This window comes from Lissotriton helveticus, chromosome 1_1, assembly GCF_964261635.1.
Source record: "Lissotriton helveticus chromosome 1_1, aLisHel1.1, whole genome shotgun sequence".
Lineage (NCBI taxonomy): Eukaryota > Metazoa > Chordata > Amphibia > Caudata > Salamandridae > Lissotriton > Lissotriton helveticus.
In genome coordinates this window covers 1,731,696,400-1,731,712,977 of record NC_136057.1, presented here as the reverse complement: position 1 = coordinate 1,731,712,977, position 16,578 = coordinate 1,731,696,400, and the positions used below count along the sequence as shown (strand labels likewise).

Genomic DNA, 16,578 nt, shown 5'->3' with positions numbered 1-16,578 from the left:
TTTTAGGGTTTAGGGTTGTGTTGTAGTGTTTGCGTAGTGTAGGGTCATGCTGGGGCTAGTGTTTTAGGGTTTAGGGTAGTGTTGTAGTGTTTGCGTAGTGTAGGGTCATGCTGGGGGTAGTGTTTTAGGGTTTAGGATAGTGTTGTAGTGTTTGCGTAGTGTAGGGTCATGCTGGGGGTAGTGTTTTAGGGTTTTGGGTAGTGTTGTAGTGTTTGCGTAGTGTAGGGTCATGCTGGGGTGTAGTATTTTAGGGTTTAGGGTAGTGTTGTAGTGTTTGCGTAGTGTAGGGTCATGCTGGGGGTAGTGTTTTAGGGTTTTGGGTAGTGTTGTAGTGTTTGCGTAGTGTAGGGTCATGCTGGGGGTAGTGTTTTAGGGTTTTGGGTAGTGTTGTAGTGTTTGCGTAGTGTAGGGTCATGCTGGGGGTAGTGTTTTAGGGTTTTGGTTAGTGTTGTAGTGTTTGCGTAGTGTAGGGTCATGCTGGGGGGTAGTGTTTTAGTGTTATGGGTAGTGTTGTAGTGTTTGCGTAGTGTGGGGTCATGCTGGGGGTAGTGTTTTAGGGTTTAGGGTAGTGTTGTAGTGTTTGCGTAGTGTAGGGTCATGCTGGGGGTAGTGTTTTAGGGTTTAGGGTAGTGTTGTAGTGTTTGCGTAGTGTAGGGTCATGCTGGGGTGTAGTGTTTTAGGGTTTTGGGTAGTGTTGTAGTGTTTGCGTAGTGTAGGGTCATGCTGGAGGTAGTGTTTTAGGGTTTAGGGTAGTGTTGTAGTGTTTGCGTAGTGTAGGGTCATGCTGGGGTGTAGTGTTTTAGGGTTTTGGGTAGTGTTGTAGTGTTTGCGTAGTGTAGGGTCATGCTGGGGGTAGTGATTTAAGGTTTAGGGTAGTGTTGTAGTGTTTGCGTAGTGTTAGGGTCATGCTGGGGGTAGTGTTTTAGGGTTTAGGGTTGTGTTGTAGTGTTTGCGTAGTGTAGGGTCATGCTGGGGGTAGTGTTTTAGGGTTTAGGGTTGTGTTGTAGTGTTTGTGTAGTGTAGGGTCATGCTGGGGGTAGTGTTTTAGGGTTTAGGGTAGTGTTGTAGTGTTTGCGTAGTGTAGGGTCATGCTGTGGTGTAGTGTTTTAGGGTTTTGGGTAGTGTTGTAGTGTTTGCGTAGTGTAGGGTCATGCTGGGGGTAGTGTTTTAGGGTTTAGGGTAGTGTTGTAGTGTTTGTGTAGTGTAGGGTCATGCTGGGGGTAGTGTTTTAGGGTTTAGGGTAGTGTTGTACTGTTTGTGTAGTGTAGGGTCATGCTGGGGGTAGTGTTTTAGGGTTTAGGGTAGTTTAGTTGTTTAGTGTATGCTAAAGGCATATTCGTTCTAAAAGTTTTCGTTATTTTAATTTGCGGCCTAATAGTACATGCGGGATTTTTTTTGCGGACTGATGGTATGCGGGATTTCGTCATATATTCGCTAATCATACTTTCTATGGCAAAATGAACCCCCTCATTTTGTTCCTTTTTAAATTAAATGTTTTAAGAGTTACCACTTTATTCCAATCAAAATGGCTTCAGGTGTGCCATACCTTTGTAATAAGTAGGACTGTTAGCACTCTAGTTGTTCTTTAGAATACTCTGGGACATTCTGTCATTGGGCTATAGTTGGGCTACATCTGGCTGATATTTGGGCTACATTTGTTTTTTTTGTCTCTGGTGGCCATCTTTGGGCTACATTGGGCTACATTGGGCTACATTGGGCTACATTTGGGCTCCAACATATATATAGCCCAATGTAGCCCAATATATATTTTTCAAAGTTAATTTTCGTAAAAACCACTGGAGCCTATATCTTGAGACATAGCAAAGGCACATCGGGCTACCAGTCCCTACAATTTTGCCAAGTTTGGTGTAAATCTATTCAGCCGTTCAGGCTAAAAGTGAGGCCAACCGCCCTATGGAAAATTGCATGGGAAAAACATGTTTTGGGACCCCCCTTTTTTCTCGGCCCCCCCTTGACGAAACCCCCCCAAATTTTCAGGGGCTGCTCAGAAACAAAATGTTCCATTTTCCTGAAAATTTCAGCCAATTCTGTCCTCAAACGCCAAAGTTATTCGACATAGAATTTTCAAAAATCCCATAGGAAAAAAATCCTAACTATATATACCTACTGGCTATCGCCAGTAGGTAATATATATATATATATATATATATATGTATATATATATATATATATATATATATATATATATATATATATATATATATATATATGGCTCAGGCTTGATTTCGTTCAGGTGAGAAGTACTCGGACCACAACGGAGGGCTCCAAGCATCAGCCCTGTATCAGCGGTATGAAAGCACTTCGCCAACAGATCCCTATTCACAGTTCTGCTGCCACTTTTGCCGACGCGTTTCGAATTTCATCATTCTTCTTCAAAGGCTCGTGGTAGTAGAAAACACTCTCTGTCCAACCACAGTCCCTCTTATACAGTGAGTGGCGCGCCATCTATGGGCTGCTCTTGTTGAGGCTGCGCTGTGCATCCTGGGAATCGCAGTTTAGACAAATGTTCTGACATTGTATTGAAAGTGCATTGATTCTACTGTGGGTACATAAAAACTCGTTGATGAGCCTCGGTTCGCGAAGTGCCTTCTAAATCCCAACGTTGTGTCCCACATGCAGAGGTAAGTTGTATACTTGCCCCCGTGGCCCCCAACTTCATGGGGTGGTGCTTAACTCGGCGGCACGAACACCGCCAATACATGTGGCTCAGGCTTGATTTCGTTCAGGTGAGAAGTACTCGGACCACAATGGAGGGCTCCAAGCATCAGCCCCATATCAGCGGTATGAAAGCACTTCGCCAACAGATCCCTTTTCACAGTTCTGCTGCCACTTTTGCCGGCGCGTTTCGAATTTCATCATTCTTCTTCAAAGGCTCGTGGTAGTAGAAAGCACTCTCTGTCCAAACACAGTCCCTCTTATACAGTGAGTGGCGCGCCCTCTATGGGCTGCTCTTAATGAGGCTGTGCTGTGCATCTTGGGAATCGCAGTTTAGGCAAATGTTCTGACATTGTATTGAAAGTGCATTGATTCTACTGTGGGTACATAAAAACTCATAGATGAGCCTCGGTTTGCGAAGTGCCTTCTAAATCCCAACGTTGTGTCCCACATGCAGAGGTAAGTTGTATACTTGCCCCCGTGGCCCCCAACTTCATGGGGTGGTGCTTAACTCGGCGGCACAAACACCGTCAATACATGTGGCTCAGGCTTGATTTCGTTCAGGTGAGAAGTACTCGGACCACAATGGAGGGCTCCAAGCATCAGCCCCATATCAGCGGTATGAAAGCACTTCGCCAACAGATCCCTTTTCACAGTTCTGCTGCCACTTTTGCCGGCGCGTTTCGAATTTCATCATTCTTCTTCAAAGGCTCGTGGTAGTAGAAAGCACTCTCTGTCCAAACACAGTCCCTCTTATACAGTGAGTGGCGCGCCCTCTATGGGCTGCTCTTAATGAGGCTGTGCTGTGCATCTTGGGAATCGCAGTTTAGGCAAATGTTCTGACATTGTATTGAAAGTGCATTGATTCTACTGTGGGTACATAAAAACTCATAGATGAGCCTCGGTTTGCGAAGTGCCTTCTAAATCCCAACGTTGTGTCCCACATGCAGAGGTAAGTTGTATACTTGCCCCCGTGGCCCCCAACTTCATGGGGTGGTGCTTAACTCGGCGGCACAAACACCGTCAATACATGTGGCTCAGGCTTGATTTCGTTCAGGTGACAAGTACTCGGACCACAACGGAGGGCTCCAAGCATCAGCCCTGTATCAGCGGTATGAAAGCACTTCGCCAACAGATCCCTTTTCACAGTTCTGCTGCCACTTTTGCCGACGTGTTTCGAATTTCATCATGAGAAACTTCCTCAAACTGAATTCGGACAAGACTGAAGTCATCCTAGGACCCTCACCCACAGCTTAGAATGAGTCATGGTGGCCCCCGCACAGTAAACCCCGCCCACTAGCACAGACCAAGCACGAAACCTCAACATCATACATGGCTCCTCGCTCACAATGAATCCTCAGATCCACGCAGTCACCTCATCATATTTACACACGCTCCGCCTGCTACGAAAGAAATTTAGATGGATCGCCACTGATTCCAGAAAAACAGTAACCCATGCACTCTTCAGAAGCGGACTCGACTACGGAAATGCACTCTATGCCGGTATCACCCAGAAACTCCTCAGAAAACTTCAGATATCCCTCACCACAGCCACATTTCCAAATACCTCAGAGAACTCCACTGGCTCCCGGTCAACAAAAGGATCACCTTCAAGCTCCTCACGCACACCTACAAAGCCCTCCATGGCACAGGGCCAGCATTCCTGAAACACAGCCTCTCATTCCACGTCCTTACCAGACACCACAACTCCACCCATTTGGCCCTGGCCACTGCACCTCGGATCCACAAGACAAGAACTGGAGGAAGATCCTTCTCCTACCTCACCGCCAAGACTTGGAACACCCTGCCGAACCTCCTCAGACATTCCCCATCACTGACCCAATTCAGGAAGGACCTCAAGACTTGGGTCTTCGACAACACCAGAGCACAGACAGATCAGCAACCCGTCACCCCCTCCCAGCGCCTTGAGACCTTCACGGGTGTGGAGCTGTGCTTTACAAACCCTGCTTGATTGATGAAATGATTTGGGTTTTTTACACTTCCTCCAGGGGTGAGTGGTTTTACTGCAGATGTGTAAATCTTTTTCTCGGGGAGATCCATGCTACTGCAGTGTTTTGAAGTTTTCTCTAGTGGTAAATGGCATTATTGTAGCCTTGTGAGCATCTACAAAATTCTTTGATTTGAGAAAAGTGTTTTGTGCATACTGACGGTGCTTGTACAACACTCCAATGGGGGAGATGCTGTCCTACAAGCGGGCTCTCTCAAGTCAGATAAAAATCTGCATATACACTCTAGCTACTTTAATGACCTGTGCTAATTTTCATTAGGATGAGTAACTATACTACAGCTGGTCATAGTGAGGAAGGAACATTGCAATTTACAATAAAAGTCTTAAGAGTTATGAAAATAGTTTATGTAACCCTACTATACATAGGAACTATGAGTCATAGGGAAGTGTCTAACAATTTCTATTGTTGGGAAACTATTTTCATGTGTATGTGTACATGTGCAAGAGAAAAATGCAGCTGTTCTAAAGGCCCTATTACGAGATTGACAGTGCAGCGGCCGGACCGCCCCGTTGCAGCACTGCAAAACCTGTCTGGAGACCGCCTGCCCTATCATGACTTTTGTAATTGGTTGGCTTTTCCTTAGGCGTTCCCACGGCGATGCATATGAAATTGGCACCGCAATGGGAACACCAAAGAAAGTTCTAGCACGGCATTGACTGAAAAGTCCATGCAGTGATTGAACTTCTGTGCATGCACACAGGGGGCACATGTTGTTGTCCCCTGTGTGCATTCACAAGGTGTGAGGCACAAGGGGCTCCTGCAGTGCCCCCTTCTTTTCTCAACACCACTGTTTTCATAGAGGAAATACCAGCATGAAAACAGTGACGATGATGAAAGTCATAATATGTGTGTCGTGACCGCGGCGGTCCCACCAAACATATAGGTGCCTCTCGACTGCTGCACCAACACCAGGGAATGGAGGTTCACTGGCAGAGTCGGCGGTCCCAAGGCAGCACGACCACTAGGGTCTTAATGGACTGCTAGTGCAGCACGACCATGAGTTAGAGTCGTCATAGGCCCTTAAGTGAGAGATTCAATGGCTGCAGTGGGCTGGTCTGGTGCTTTATACCTATTGCTGGGGTGGGATGGGGTATAATTTGAGTGATATATCAACAGATCAATAGTGAAAGATTGCTGAGTTGGAGCCTCTATATATGTATATATTTTCTATATAATTTTGTGGGGAAAACATGAGTCTGTCAAGACTTCTAAACCGTTCTTTAGGTCAGACCTAGAAAAGGAACAGCAACACACAAAGTCATTTGTTGTCAAGAGTAAATATTTCCTGATCTTTATGGTCACAACTCCAAAAACCATCACCCCCACTCTTTCCTCGCATGTGTCAATCTGCAAAATACACATTCAGAACAATGTTTTCCTAAGGGATTACTTCAATTTCCATAGATGTTGGGTAAACAAAATCAGTGGGTGGAACATCAGCTAAAGAAATATGTGTTTCCTGCAGGTCATTGATTCATTTTTTAGGGTCCATTCAACTATTCATCCTTTCAAACTCACTAATTTAAGTACCAAAGATCTGAGAGTAAAGTACTGTTTGCTGCACCATGTGGAAATTAAGTTTTGATCGGCTGTATATAAATTGTATTCATTATTGATTGAGTGTCCTGTGTTAGGATTTGCTCACTGATCACTTTGTGTACTCACCGTTGCCTCTAAGGTGTCGATTTTGCGTTCCAAGATCGTGATCTTAGTCTGGGATTTTTTCAGCTCCTGCTCCACAGTCTCCTTTTCGATGTCTGAACTAGGAGAGTGGTAAGGAAACTGGAAAATAAATGCAGAAAAGTAACTGTATAGTGAGCATGCTACACAGAGCGATATGTAATGAAACGTTACTGCTAATCTTTTCTCTGCATCACTGATATTTTCTCTGAATTTGATAATAGCAAAATGTATCAACACATGTACAGGAAAGCAGAACAGAGTTTTCTAATACACACAAATTTAATTTGGAGTGAATTTAGAATACAGCACAAGCCTGTGTGAAACATAAGCCTATTAAAGGTAGACTTTTCTGTCTTCAAAACTATTTGCACAACTATATCTCTTTCTACACACATGCACATGGAGTGGTATCAAACCCATATTTTACAGAAACTCAAAAAATATACAAAAAATGTCACCGTTGCTGAACACCTGTACTTCCAGATCCACATCGATCCCAACACCACCCTCAGAGTAACACTTGTGTACAGACCCCCCCGGACCCCAGCCACAATTCATCGTCTCCATCAGAGACGCCATCATCACGCACGCACTGGCATCCACAGGCTACATCCTACTCGGAGACCTGAACTTCCACCTCGAGAACATCAACAACAACAACTCCACCATACTACTGGACAGCTCACCAACCGTGGCCTCAAACAGCTTGTCACGACACCCACCTACTCTGCCGGACACACGCTGGACCCTATCTTCTCCACCAGCAGCCACGTCTCCATCAGCCACACCACCGAACTCCACTGGACCGACCACTGCTGCCTCCACTTCTCCTTCAAGAAAACCACTGTGCACAACCACCAGAAAAGAATCCCCCACCGCAGCTGGAACAAGGTCATTGAAGACCAGCTAATCACTACCCTCGCCGAGACCCGACCGAACACAACAACACTGACACAGCCACCCGCAACCTCAAGAAATGGATTGATAGCTGCGCCAACACTCTCGCCTGATCAATAAACCCACAAACAGACACACCAACAGAAGAGCCATCTGGTTCACGGCAGAACTTCAGACATCCAAACAGACCTGCCGGAGACTAGAGAAGAAATGGCCCCACGCGCAAACTCCGGACAACCATGCAGCCCTCAAGATCACGCCAGCCGCAGATACCAGCAACTCATTCAAATGGCCAAAAAGACCTTCTTCAAGGAATGCATCGACAACAACGCACACAATAGCAAAGAGCTCTTCAACATCATGAAGGAACTCACCAACCCCAGCGCTAGCTCCAATGACATCCTGCCGTCACAAGACCTCTGCGACTCTCTAGCTACCTTCTTCCACCGCAAGATCACATACATCCATGACAGCTTCAACACCCAGACCCCCCGCCCCCAGTCACACCGGCCGCCTGATTTCCTGGAACCACGTCACAGATGAAGAAACCATCAAGACCATGAACACCATCCACTCCGGCTCACCATCAGACCCCTGCCCCCACCACATCGTCAAACAAAGCGAGCTCCATCATCGCACCCCAACACCGTAAGATCTACAACAGCTCATTCGAGACAGCCACCTTCCTGGAAAGCTGGAAACATGCAGAAATCAACGCACTGCTCAAGAAACCTAAAGCCGACCCAAAAGACCTCAAGAACTTCTGACCATCTCCCAGTTCCTGGCGAAAGTCATTGAGAAGATCGACAACAGACAAATGACCCAATTCCTCGAAGACAACAACACCCTGGACTCATCCCAATCCAGATTCCGCAGCAACCATAGCACCAAAACCGCCCTCATCGCCGCCCCCGACGACATCAGGGCCCTGCTGGACAATGGCAAAACCGCAGCTCTCATCCTCCTGGACCTCTCGGCCGCCTTCGACACCGTCTGCCACCGCACCCTGTGCACACGCCTCTACAATGAAGGGATCCGCGACAAAGCCCTGTACTGGATCACCTCCTTCCTCACCGACAGAAACCTGAGAGTCTGCCTTCCACCATTCAGCTTCGAAGCCACCAAGATCACCTGCGGTGTACCCCAAGGATCCTCCCTCAGCCCGGCCCTCTTCAACATCTACATGACACCGCTCGCCGACATCGTCCACTCGCACTACCTCAACCTATTCTCTGTCTCTGACGACACCCAGCTGATCCTCTCACTCACCAAAGACCCCCACAGTAGGCATGGGTGGTAAATTCCGTTCCGCTTGCGGAATTTGGGTAATTTCGCGACATTGCCCAAAATTCAGTGTTCCACAACTTCGCAAAGTTTTTTGCTTGTTCGCATTCTCAAAATGCGTGTTCTCAAGATATTTCCCCCCGAGCACGCAAACAGCAATTGCGAACAGGAAAAAAGCATCGCGAACAAGCAATTCCGCATTTTTGCAGAATTTCTGCGTGTTCGCAGAGATTTTTTACCATTTTGCGAAGATTTGCGTAACGCGATAACACAAAATCTGCCCACCCCTACCCCACAGCCAAAACCAACTTCCACGCAGGGATAAAGGCCATCTCCGAATGGATGGACAGTAGTTGCCTGAAACTGAACTATGACAAGACGGAGGTCCTCATCCTCGGCTCCACCCCTTACGCCTGGGAGGACACTTGCGGCAGATCCTTCTCCCAACGAGACGCCAAGACATGGAAACCCTCCCCATCCATCTACGACAGACCCCGGACCTACTGAGTTTCAGAAGTCTCCTCAAGACCTGGTTGTTCGATCAGTAGCTGCTACCCCCACCCTCCCCTCCCCCCAGCGCATTGAGACCCTCACAGGTGAGTAGCGCGCTCACCAAATGTCTGATTGATTGATTGGTTGATTGACCGGTTTCTGTGAAACGTGGGCTTCATCATCATAATGACGGGCTCCAAACCCCTCTGCAGAGCTTTTCCATTGTCAGGGCTCACAGAACCATCAGATTAAGCAGCTGGGTTATCTGAATATGCGTCAAAATGGTAAATTAGGTGGCACATTCTCCGCCAGTAATATGTTGATTCATTGGAGCTAGATAGTTGTTTAAACCAACAATTTATGCTGCAAATTATATGGTTAGTGGGGTAATTCATAATCATTTGCTAAACAATACAGCCACTAAATCATTTAATTCCACTTGACCTGGCCTTTATTCTTTGTTTTATCATTAATGTGTCCATTAAAGGTAACCAAAACCTAAGCATTTCTAATTCCATTCACTGCACATTGTGGCCCGAACTATTAAGACAGCAGTTTCAACAATTTCTCCCTTCTTTTTTTTTTTTAAATCTCTTTATTAGCATCAGATTGGTCCGTGCAAACATACAATCACACAGTAAGCTGCTCACAATGAAAACATAAGTGGTCATTATACAAAGTAAGTAAGTGGAGGACTAAACCAATAATATTACAAGCATTGTAACACATTCTAGAATCTTATTTTCCGTTTTCCAGATCGTAAGGAAAATCGCACATGTGGAAAGTTGATGCAAAGAGACATAACCTGTTTCAAACATAACGAAAACGAATGAGCCTTCGTGATAGAGAGAGCGGCAAGCAACACAGCAATTACGAGCAAGATGGCATCAGCATTGGCATAGGCAGACGAGGGTAGATAAAACGACAAATGAAAAGACTTGGGTAAAGCAACCTTTCAAATCGGGGCAAAACATGCAAGGAAACGGAGGAGGGAAACTACCTGGTCCTAACCAGCATATACTCTAAAATCAGCAGCTCACGCATACCCCTCTCCAATAGCGTGTATATGCTAAGCCCTTAGAACGTAATAGGCAGCGCACGACTGTCCCACCAAAACCACCTAGCCCACCCCTTCCGGGACAATAGAGCTAGCAGCTTGGGAGTGTGCATCCCGCGTTATCTTGCTAACATACTGTCGATATGGGCCCCAGATGTCGATCGGGCGGGAGGCTGTTGGGACCTGCGTGGAGTATTCCACACTATTGGTATTGCATTGGGCAAGGCAGCGCATCCATGTCTTGGAATCGGGGATTCGTCTGGACCCCCAGAGTAAAGCAATTTCCCGTTTTGCCAGCAAGAAACCTATGGCAGCAAGCTTACGCGTGGCCCGGGGGACTCAGCGACATACCCAAGCAGTGCAATTTCCGGCCTGTGTTGCAGTTCGCATTCTAAAATGTCGCCCAAGATGCGGTGTACCTGTAGCCAGTAGGTGTGTAGTTTTGGACAAGTCCATGTGAGGTGTGCAAAATCAGCATGTGGAGCCTTGCATTTAGGGCAGTGATGAGGTCTGGCCGGGTCGATTCTGTGGGCCAGCGCCGGCGTGAAGTATAGGCGCCTCAAAAATTTAAAATGTATTAGCTTATGCCTACTGTTGACTGATACCTCTTTAGTGGCGCGGCAACAGGCAGTCCATTGGACGTCCGTGATAGGACCACCCAGATCAGCTTCCCAGGCCGCACGAACCCTCGCATCCGAAGCAGGAAGGGCCTCAACACAGAGTCCATATAACCTGGAAACCATGTGAGCTCCCGTTTGTGACTGGAGTAGGAAAGTCAACGCTGCCATGTCATCAGGCGGTAGTGGGAACGAGGAAAACTGTGCTTTAAGCATGGATCTCACCCTGGTCAGGACAAAGGAATCAATAAACGTCCGGTCCGTGAATCGCGGATCCTCGGACACCGAAAAAACATGTCCGTCTGGGAATAGATCACCTATTGTGGCGAGCTGGTATTTGGACAACGTTTTGCGGACCACTGCCTCCGTGGTGATGGGGAGCCAGTGTGGGTTAGGTAGTGGGAGAGCCGGAGAGTACAACACGTCTAGCTGGAGCAGTCTACGCAATTGCATCCAAGCCCATGATGTAGTGGACACAGTTTGTATGTCTCGCGGGTCTCGGGGTAAGCCTTTGGGCAGTACCGAATTGAGGGCAAGCGGTAATACCAAGTCTGCTTCAGGCCTCAGATATGGGATCCGAGCGTCCGGATGGAACCAAGGATGCGCATAGGCGCATTGCGCGACTAGGTAATAAATATAAAAGTCTGGCACTCCAAAGCCACCTCTTTCATAAGGCAGCGTCAGGATTCGCCATGAGACTCGCGGGTTCTTGTCCCCCCCACACTAACCGCAACAACAGAGAGCGTAGTTGGGTGAAGAAGATTTGAGTGAGCGGGATCGGCAAGTTATTAAATAAATATAGAAAACGGGGAAGTATAATCATTTTGATTATGGCGATACGGCCAGCCATCGAGAGAGGGAGGCGAATCCAACGCGCTATATTATCCTCCAGAAAGTCTAACGCCTGGCCGTAATTTAGACGAATCATGGATACCGTGTCTAGATGAATGTGGATACCCAGATATTTCACCGAATCAGTATTCCACTCAAGCGGGAACGGACATTCCCAGCGGGCTGTGGAGGGGGTGAGTGGAAAGATATCAGATTTGTGCCAATTAATACGAAGGCCGGAGTATTTCCCAAAGCGTGTCACCTCAAGCAGCAAGGGCGACAGGTTGGTCTCCGGAGACCTGACATATAGAATGGTATCATCTGAGTAGAGGGAGATGAGTAACGGACCCGTCCGAAACTGGAGCCCGCGGTGTAAGTGGCGCTCCTGAAAGTGTCGTACCAAGGGATCCATGGCCAGAATATACAGTAGGGGGGACAGGGGGCATCCCTGTCTGGTACCCCGGGAAAGAGGGAAGCTATCAGAGAGCGTGCCATTAAGGCGCAGTCGCGCCCTAGGGGCGGTATAAAGCAGCTCGACTGTGGAGACAAACAGTGATGGCATGCCCATCCGGTTCATGACTGACAGAAAAAAACGACCATTCCAGGGAGTCAAATGCCTTCTCGGCATCCAAAAACACCGCAGCCGCCGGTGTACCTGGGTCAATTCTGTGAAGTACAGAAAACAGCGTCCGTAGATTAAAGGAGGTGGATCTATGGGGGACGAATCCGGACTGGGCTGGTGAAATGATAGATTCCATAAGTAACGACAGTCGAGTTGCAAGGACTTTTGCCAAAATCTTATAGTCAAGATTGAGTAGGGAAAGGGGTCTGTAGGATCCACATCTCGTGGGGTCCCGGCCTGGTTTAGGAAGTAGAATGATGACCGCCTCCCGCAGCGTGGGTGGCAGAACCCCCATCTCGAGTGCCTCCGCATACACCTCGATCAGGCGAGGTACCAGTTCCTCCTTGTACTCCTTATAAAAGTCGGCCGAAAAGCCATCTAGACCCGGCGCCGAGGAGCCCTTTAATGCATCAATGGCTTCCACAACGCAGTCTGGATCGATAGGCATCGCCAGAAATTCCTGCATATGTTTTTCCAGGAACACCATAGAGATCTCGTTGATATAGGGGCCTGGGTCGCGACAGTCAGCCGTCAGAGTGGAGGTGTACAATTCCTTGTAGTAGGGTAGGAAGGCATCGCAAATGGCGGGGGTGGTCTGATGACGAACACCTAGTTCATCTACCACGTCAGAGATGTATGAAGCCTGGCGGGGATGACGGAGCAATTGGGCCAAGAGCTTGCCAGGCCTGTCACCCTCACCGTATTGTCTAGCTGAGTGTTGTGTGCAGAGATATGTCAGTTCCCTGTCTGCAGTGTCCCTGAACTCTTGCAGCAGCTCTAGCCTTTTCGCCTCTACCCTACCGTCTGCGTCTGTGAGCGTGCCCATGTCTAGTGTAGCAATTTCAGTCTCGATACGGGTCAGGGAGGCCCGGATCTCGCGCAAAGCCCCCACATGTTTATTGATGCAAACCCCTCTAATAGTGGCCTTGAATCCCTCCCACAATGTAGCCCAAGTGTCCACCGTGCCCTCGTTGAACTGAAAATGCTCCTCTATCGCAGTACGAATGTCTTCTTTAAAGACCGGATCAGATAAAGCCTTGCCAGGAAAGCGCCATTGTTTCTCATATCCTCCCAACCTGGGGATCAGTAGGGTCAGCACAATGGGAGAGTGATCAGACAGCGTGCGTGGGAGTGTCGAATGGTCCCTCACCCATCCGGCCACCCCTGGGGAAAGGAGCCAATAGTCGATTCTGGTGCTAGTGTTGTGATAACCCGAGTGGTGGGTATAGGCGGGTGTGTTGGAGTGTAAACGGGCCTCAATGTCAATGAGTGGGTAGTGCGCGCACATATCTGCCAGCACAGCGTGTGAACGGGGTTTACAATCTGGGGAAGAGGAGGTGCTGTCCCTGGTAGGGTTCATCAACAGGTTAAAGTCGCCCCCCATTACCAACATATCGGTGTCCAATCGTAGCAGAACATCCTGGAGACTTTGGAAGAAGGCAGGGGAATCTGAGTTGGGGCCGTATATTCCAACAAAGGTGATCTTGAAGCCAAGAAGTATCCCTGTAACTACAACATATCTGCCATCCACATCAAATATACTGTCTGAGTGCACAAATGGGACGCGCCTATGTATCAATATCGCCACCCCCCTTGCGTATCTGCTATAGCTAGAGAAAAATCTGTGCATGCCCCAGCCTTTTGCAAAGGAGGAAGAGTCAGCCCTCACTAGGTGTGTTTCCTGCAGAAACAATACATCCACCCCGTGTCGCGCTGCGTAGTTTAGAACCTGCCGTCTTTTCCTCGTGTCATTTAAACCCCGGACATTCCAAGACATGAAGGTAAGTCTGGAAGGACCAGACTGCTGTCCTATCTTAGCCATTCAAACCCGAAGGAATCACAATAAAACATGTGTGTGCAGAACCGCCGCCTCCCTCCCACAAAACAGGCATCATTCACGTAGAAAAACAGTGCATTTGTACAAACAGTAGAACCAGAGCATAAAACAACCCTTCCCAACCACCCACCACCCAGCCACTCCTTAAGCCCTAGGAGGCTCTTCCCACCCCTAAGAAGAAAACCAAGATCAACAGACAAAAACAGTTGTCCAATAATGTACCTGAAAAATAAAGACAAAGTAAGAGAAAAGTACAGTACGGCTCGTGCCATGGGGGTTGGCAACGCTCCGCCATGCGAGAACCGCAATCGGGGCAGCATTCAATTCTCAGCAAATATGGAAAGCACTGCAGAAAAATAACAACATCTTTAGATGCACAATACTGAAGTAAATGGCCTGTCATGGAAAAGATGGTGCGGAAACAAGTCAACCCTGACCGCTTTCAGCAAAAAGGTCAGCACTAGTCTGCGAGTCTGTGTGTGGCGGAGATCGTTGTGCATCGCCTGAGTTTCGAGGCGACCCCCTGTTTTTGTAGGCTCGACAAAATTCCTGTGCCTCCGCAGGGGAATCAAAAATGCGAAACCTGCCATCCACGTCCACTCTGAGCCTGGCAGGGTACAGCATTCCATAACGTAACCCCAGTTTGCGCAAAGCAGCCTTGACACCAGTGTACTTACGGCGCGCATCTTGGACCATGATCGTGAAGTCCGGGTAGAAAGAAAGCACGTCACCTTGCCACCTAACCTCGCCCACCTCTCTGGCAGCCTTCAGCGCCGCGTCTCTGTCTCTGAAGTTCATGAGCCTGGCTATAATGGGTCGGGGCGGCAGTCCTGGATTAGGCCGGGGCCCCAGCGATCTATGTGCGCGCTCCACTACGAAGCCAGCTGTGAACGTGTCTCGACCAAATAGTTCGATTAGGAGATGTTCCACAAAAGTGTCAAATCGTCCGGTTGCTGTCGTCTCCGCCACACCAATTATTCGGATATTATTGCGCCTACTGCGCGCTTCTAAATCCTCGTTCTTAATTGCGACGTCTTTAAGGATCTTTTCCACGCGTTCCGGTCTTTTCAGCGTCGACGCAGCTCCATCCTCGATGTCGGAAACTCTGGATTCCGCCAAGTCCAGGCGCCTATCGTGCAGTTGAATCGTCGCGCCCATGTCCGCCATTTTCTTTTCGAGGGTATCGAAGCGAGAGTCCAAGGCCTTGAATCCAGCCCGCATCTCACCCATCATCTCAGCGACCATACCAGCGGTGTCTTTCGCCGCCGCCTGGCCCCCGGTGTCCGCCTCAGTTGTAGGCGAAACCGCAGCCGTACGGAGGGGCGCTGTACCGAAGGTAAGCCTCTTCTGGGTAACATCTTTCTTTACCATGTTGGAAATAATGGTGGGCAGATCACCAGTACCGCAGGACCCAAAGACAACTACGACCAGCCAGAACGTCGAGCACAGTCACAGGGCACCCCGACAGCAAGGTGTTCAGGTCGGGACCAATGGAACAGGGGCTCCCGATACCTCACCGCACTAGGGCTGTGCCGCACCGCAGGAGCCTCAGAGACGCCAAGGCAGAGTCTCGCAGGTCGTCGGGGTATTAACCCGGCTGGAGCAAAGCGTTAGAGGCCCTGCGTAGTAAGTAGGGCCAGTAGATGGCCGTGGCGATCTCTCAGTAGCAGCCGGCAGGACCAGGACTCCGCAGAGACAGGTAACAAATGGTGGCGTAGTAGGGGGACCAGGTATTCAGGTCATCGAGGCATCAGCAGCCAAAATGGGCAAAGTCACACAGGTCATGCAGCCAGCGCCGGACTTGTAAATGTGCACAGGCGTTAGACAATCGTGGCCAGCCGTAGCAGCAGGAGAGCAGGAGAGTGTGTAGTTCCTGGGCCTGCAGGGGGACAGACGTGGGTCTGGGGTGCACGTTAACGGTGAGGGCAAAGGTGACGTGCCCCCACCGAGTGCAGCAATGCGTGGCCGTCCGGAGAGCGCCTCAGAGCCCGCCAGTCGCACCCCCCGTCACTCACCCCCCAACCCCGGAGCCCGCCGCCCGCACCCCCCGCCCGCCGCCGCACGTCCCAGGCAGCCTCCAAAAATCGAGGCCCCGGCTCCCAAGGCCGGACCAGGCCGCAAGAGCCGGTCGCGTACCGAGGGGCCGCCCCTCCACCAACGGAGACCACCGGGGCCAAGCAGCGGACCCGGGAGAGCACAACAGCGACCCCAAGGCCGAGGGGGGCAACGAAGAGGCCACCAAGAAGACTCACCAGGCGCTCCGGCGCTGCAGAGTAACGGCCCGCGAGGCACAGCCGGCCTCAGCACCCCTCCGCTGTTCCGCCCGTTCTCGCCGTCCCCCGTCCTCCAAACTTGGCAAGCTGCATCAGGTGGTGTTAGGGGTCGGTGTCAGGCATATCCCGACCCCAGCGCAGTGCCGGATCTCCTGCGAATGGCCCCGTTCCACTCTCGCTCGGCGGAGCTCTACAATCAGGCGGCCATTTCGTTCGCCTGCGTAGCCACGCCCCCCAACAATTTCTCCCTTCTTCAGATTGAATGTGTTTTATAACAAA

At 49.4% G+C, this 16,578-nt stretch overlaps 1 protein-coding gene across 1 annotated transcript in view; it reads right to left on the bottom strand.

The window, feature by feature from the left end:
- LOC144833745 (uncharacterized) overlaps positions 1-16,578 on the bottom strand; it is a 423,204-nt gene that overhangs the window by 204,394 nt on the left and 202,232 nt on the right. The window contains exon 5 of the mRNA XM_078689185.1: positions 6,372-6,488. Coding sequence (XP_078545311.1) covers positions 6,372-6,488 — 117 coding nt within the window. The remainder of the gene's footprint in view (positions 1-6,371; positions 6,489-16,578) is intronic.